At 52.5% G+C, this 5,393-nt stretch overlaps 1 protein-coding gene across 1 annotated transcript; it reads right to left on the reverse strand.

Annotated features, from left to right (window-relative positions):
* Positions 1–1,940: 1,940 nt before the first annotated feature.
* On the reverse strand, positions 1,941–5,116 carry OTUD1 (OTU deubiquitinase 1). Its single transcript, XM_055147468.1, has one exon. It carries the CDS (start codon positions 4,699–4,701, stop codon positions 3,211–3,213), a length of 1,491 nt encoding a protein of 496 aa, XP_055003443.1. The 5' UTR covers positions 4,702–5,116; the 3' UTR covers positions 1,941–3,210.
* Positions 5,117–5,393: the final 277 nt, after the last annotated feature.

A 5,393-nucleotide genomic window follows, 5' to 3' on the forward strand; every position in this document is an offset into this window, starting at 1 on the left:
ATATGATCCCCAGAAGGAAAAATATAAAAAAGAACAACAGGTTGAAGGATTTAGGTTTTTGCCAAAATGTTTATGTATTATACCTTTTCACATTTTTAATAAAAGTGTAATTTTAAAAACCCTATCAATATTAAAGTTTAACCTATGTACCACTTTAAAAATTTTTGTTTTGTGGTCACACCAGTGGTGTTTGTGGGTTTCTCCTAGCTTGGCAATAAATACAAAGCAGTGCTTGGGGGATCACGCAGGGCCACAAAGCAAACCCAGATCTCCAGCCTGCAGTGCATATACACTAGCTTTTTGAGCTACACCTCAAGCTCTTAATATGACTTTAATACTAATTCACCTAAATACACATACTAGTTGGATTTAAAGATTTTTATCTTTTCCCATCATGGTTTGTGGGGCAAAGAGTAAATGCTATTAAAGAACTTTCCTGAGTTTTAAACTTCGAAGAATAGCTCAAGGAATTAGCTGTTTAATACACTTGAAAAATTAAATGTTAACCACAATTCCATCCCTTCAACTATTCGAGTCTTTAATGATTCAGGATTGTTACTAATAAATCAAAGTGGTGTGTAGTAGAGAACACTAAGCATAAGGGTTTGGCCTGATTTTTGGATGGGGGCGGGGGGATTTGGGAATACCTTGCTGGTGCTCCCTGCTGGGGAAGGAGGCAAAGCCCACGACTGAGTGCTCTTTCAGACCCCTAACACATTTCTTTAAAACAGACAATAAAACACTGAGTCATAGAAAGAGGATGGAAAAGTGATTAACAAACCATGAGGGCAAGACACCTGAAATCAACATGCTTCCAGATCATACAATCTTTGAATCCATTGATTTTATTTAAAAACATCCTCCCCTATGGGGGCTGGAGCAATAGCACAGCAGGTAGGGCGTTTGCCTTGCATGCGGCCACCAAGGCTCGATTCTCAGCATCCCATATGGTCCCCCAGCACGGCCAGGAGTAATTCCTGAGTGCAGAGGCAGGAGTAACCCCTGTGCATCGATGGGTGCGACCCAAAAAGCAAAAATAAATTTAAAAAAAAAATCCTCTCCTATCGAAATCAAGGACTTGGGTTCAGAATTTGAAAGTGAAATAAACACAACCCAAAGGAAACTGTTTAAAGCCATATGCTTCTAGAAGCTTAAAATTATTCATTTCTCATATAAAATTTAAGCATCTCTAAATTTTACACAGCTCTGAAGGGGCAGAAAAGGGCAAACAGTTCTCTAGCCAGGACAATTCAAATGAAATAATTTTTTTCTCCCAACGCTATTAAAGCAAATCTTTAATCTTCCTTAAAACCCAAAGGGGCACACGTTGGTTAACATTTAAACCTCTGACAAAATATCTTTCCCTGACAACCAAAGGCATCCTTCAAAAAAAAAAAAAAACCAGAAAACCAAAAAAAGTTAAACCACAAATGCAAACTTGTGCCTGACATCTAGGTAACAAAAAGGAAAAAGATCACCTACTAGTTTTTAAACTGCAATAAACAACACAGTCAGCATCATTAGATATGCAGGGTCACATCTAAATAAATTTGATGAACACCTCTTAAGATTAGGACTCCCATGGTCTCCAGATGCTTATTATTCTGTAACCCATTAAAACCTACGCTAATGAATGGGGCACCGGCACCTGGCCATGCACTGGTTAATACAGTATCTGCACTCCTGCTCGCCAGCCAATAGGCATATCACTTTAGCAAAGAATAATGAAAAACAACATGATCTACTTGTTGAGTTTCTTTGCTTTTAAATTATATTTTGCCAAGATTTACCCCTTGAAGGGATAGGAAATGTTCTGTTTATATGAGAACTTAAAAGAAACCTCATCATTTTGTGACACATTTAGACGTATAAAAATCTCCACACATGTAAAGATTCCCACAAATGTCACTTCAGAATTTAAAAACCACTGTAGACCAAAATAGACGTAAAAGAAAAGTATGCATTTATTCATTCATTTCATCAGCTGAGAATTGCTCTACTGTACACAGTATTGTACAAAAAAAATCACAACATATTACAAAATAAAAAAGTACAAACTGCATTACTTTAATAAATATGACTAAAAGTAGTTAAAGTGGAAATGAGATAGATTTTTAGTTTGGAAACACTGTTTGACCCAGCAAACCATACAAGCTCTGTTTACATTTTTATTTTTACATAAGACAGGGCAATCCTATTTTGCCTTGTGGAAGAATTTAAAAGAAATAAAATATTAAATCAGTATTCTCCTACTGAAAAATAACTGCCAAAAGTTGACTTGAGGCATTTATGCTATCAGTTTTAAAGTCTCTCACTCGGTTGAACCCAAACAGCTATCGGAAGCAGGAGGCTAAAACCTTATCGCAAAGTTTTATACCATGTTAAAATTCTTTTACAAAAAAAAATGAAAATTTTAAATTAAAAACCATTGAGAGCACCAGGCAATCTAAACATTTACCAGGAGAGACAATCATTCTGCCATCAGCAAATAATCAAAACTTTCATTCAAGAAAGAACTGGTACTACCCTTAAAGAAAGAAAAAAATTCTTCCCACAATCTTCCTTTAGGGTATTTCCATTTAAAAGATTGGCCATTTCTAAGAAAATAGTAATTTTCAGAACAACAAAACAGTTTCCTCAAAATGGAATGGGCCAATCAACTGGTTACACAGACTCATCAATATCCACTTGAAATAACTATCTAAAAATTCTAATTCAACAACATAAAACAGCTGCTAAATCACGATCTCTATTCCAAAAAACAACAACAAAAAAATTCATTTTAAAGCACTTCTCTGGATTTAGGCCAGTAAGCTGTTCGTCAAAATGGAACACATCATAGATGGAAGGTACATCGATTTTTTTTTTTAAAAAATGTTGTGCAAAAATACAATCTTATAGAAAATAGATTACCAGGAATGAGCCCATTTACACGGTGAGAAATCAGCTTGCAAATGAATAGCGCTAAGTTTTATACAGCAAATTATAAATAGTAGTAGGATCACCCGAAGCTCTCATGATACATCACTGAGGTGCCCAGCAACCTTTCAGCTCTGCGGAGGAAACATTCCAAAAACATGATTAAGGCATCACCTCTACAGTCAAATCTACTAGGAAGTTCAAAAGTGCTATTCCCCTGATTAGAGTTCATACATGTCTCCAAACACAACTGCGGTTGCCATTTTCCCACGGTGCAGGCTTCCGGGCATCTCAGGAGCATGCGTTCTGCTCGATGTACATCTTGGACAGGGAAATGGCCATGGACTTGGCAAGTTCTTCGTCGCGTTTCCTCTGCACTTGAGTCTGTTTGCACCAGTGATCATACTCGGGGTTCGGGTAGGAGTGGTCGAAGACCGCGTCGTAGTGCCCGTTGCTGAGCCAGCTGAGCCAAATGCTCGGCCGCAGGGCATCCTCGGGGCCCAGGTAGTGAATCATGGTGGACACCGTGGGGCTCTCCAACCTCCCGCCAGTCGTTAGGTGGATATTCACGTTCAGCATCTGCCCCATGGCCAGCAGCTCGGGGTAGCCGGCCCACGCGCCGTCCTGGGCGGCCGCGATGATGAACTCGCCCACGTCGCCCTCGATCAGGGGGTTGAAGTGGTCCAGGTGGTCGGCGATGTAGTGCACCGTCTGCTCGCGCAGGTCGCGGTGCAGGCTCTGGTCCCCGTACACCGTCTTGCTGACGGCGCGGTACAGGCAGTTGCCGTCGGGAATGATGTGGAAGCGGAACTTGTTCCTCTGCCGCAGGTACTTGTCCTGCCGCTCCACCTCGGCCAGGTACAGCGCGAGCTTCTCGTCCCGGGGGTCGGCGCGGGCCGGGCCGCTCGTCGCCTCGGCTGCCGGCGCGCCGCTCGCAGCCGCCTCCCGGCCGGGGCCCGGCGCCGCCTCGGCCTCCAGCGCGGGCCGCCGCCGCGCCGCCTCTTCCGCGCCGCCCGCCTCGCAGCGCTCGGCAACTTCCCAGCCGCGGCGGCCGTCGCGCTCGGCCCGGGGCTCCTCGGCCCACGCGCCGCCGCGGGGCTCGGGGCTGCCGGACGGCGGCGGCGGCGGCGGCGGCGGCGGCGGGGGCGGCGGCGGCGGGGCGGCGGCGGCTGCGCGGTGCTTGGCGGCCGCCAGCGCCTGGCGGTGCTCGCTCAGTCGGAAGTTGCGCTCGGCGCCCTGGCGGGCCGCGTCCGGGCCGCCGGCGGGCTCGGGGCCGTCGGGCCGCAGCAGCTCCTCCAGGAGCCAGGCCGAGGAGCCCCGGCGCGGCGGCACGGGGACGCCGGGCGGCGGCGCCAGCAGGAAGCAGCGGCCGCGCGGGCCGGCGGGCGGCGCGGCGCCGGGCTCGGGCAGCAGCAGGCGCTCGGCGCCCAGCGCCCGCACGGTGATCTGCGCCGTGGACGTGTAGTGCGGCGGCAGCGGCGGCTTGCACGCCCCGCCGGGAGGGCCCGCGGCGGCGGCGGCGGGGGCGGCGGCCCCGGCCACCATCTCGAAGCAGGAGGAGAAGGCGGGCATCTTGGCGGCGGGGGCGGCTTCCCGGGGCTCGGCGGCCGCGGCGGGCGGGCACTCACCGGTCTCGGGCTCCGGCGCGCTGCTGGCGGGGCCCGGCGGCTGCAGGGAGACCTTGAAGGGGGCGCTGGCGGCGGCGGGCGGCGCGGGGGCGGTGGCCGTGGGTCCCGGTCCGCCGGCTGGGTAGTGGGTGCAGACGCTGCTGTAGAGCTGCATGTCCCCTGCCCGCCGCTCGGCCCCCTTATAGGCGCGGCGGGCCCCGCGCTGGGGGGACACACCCTCCGGGCTCGGGGCAGGGGGCCGGCCGAGCGCGATGACCCAGGGCCCCTAGAATAGAAATGACCCCCCCCCCCGGCCCCGCAGGGGCGCCGGTGCGTCAGGAGCTGCGAATAGCACCCGGGTCCCCGCCAAATTCCTACTGCGCCACAGCGCGCGGTGGGGGCAGGGAGGGGACGCGCGCTCGGCCCGCACAGCCGGGGCTCCGCGCCCGCGGCTCCGGCCCCGCAGCGGCCGCTGGGGACAGTCGGAGGAAGGCGCCCGCCCCGCTGGAGCGCGCCCGGCCGGCCCGGAGCAGCCTAGGGGCCGGGAGGCGGGGCCGCGCTTGTTTACCTCAGGCCGCGCGGCCGCGTCACGTGGGCCCGCTGGAATGTGCGGCTCGTCGCGCGGCCCATTCAACCGCGCGGGCTCGCCCCGCCCCTTTCGGCGGACGTGGGGGGCGGGGCCCGGCGTGCGGGGGCGGGGCGCGGCGGGGCGGGGCCGGCCGGCCGGCGCGGTGCTGGCATTCCCGGCCTCGCGGAGCGTCCATCCCGCGGTCACCTGTACTGCCCGGGCGGGCGCGGCTCTCCTGGAGGCCTGGGTGTGCGGACGCTGCTCGGGGCAACTCGAATGCGCCGAGAGCGCGCGTCTCC

This window comes from Sorex araneus, chromosome 9, assembly GCF_027595985.1.
Source record: "Sorex araneus isolate mSorAra2 chromosome 9, mSorAra2.pri, whole genome shotgun sequence".
Classification (NCBI taxonomy): domain Eukaryota; kingdom Metazoa; phylum Chordata; class Mammalia; order Eulipotyphla; family Soricidae; genus Sorex; species Sorex araneus.

What these genes read in the sequence shown, in the direction of transcription:
- OTUD1 (XM_055147468.1), bottom strand. Translation starts at nt 4,701, where the DNA reads ATGCAGCTCTACAGCAGCGTCTGCACCCACTACCCAGCCGGCGGACCG.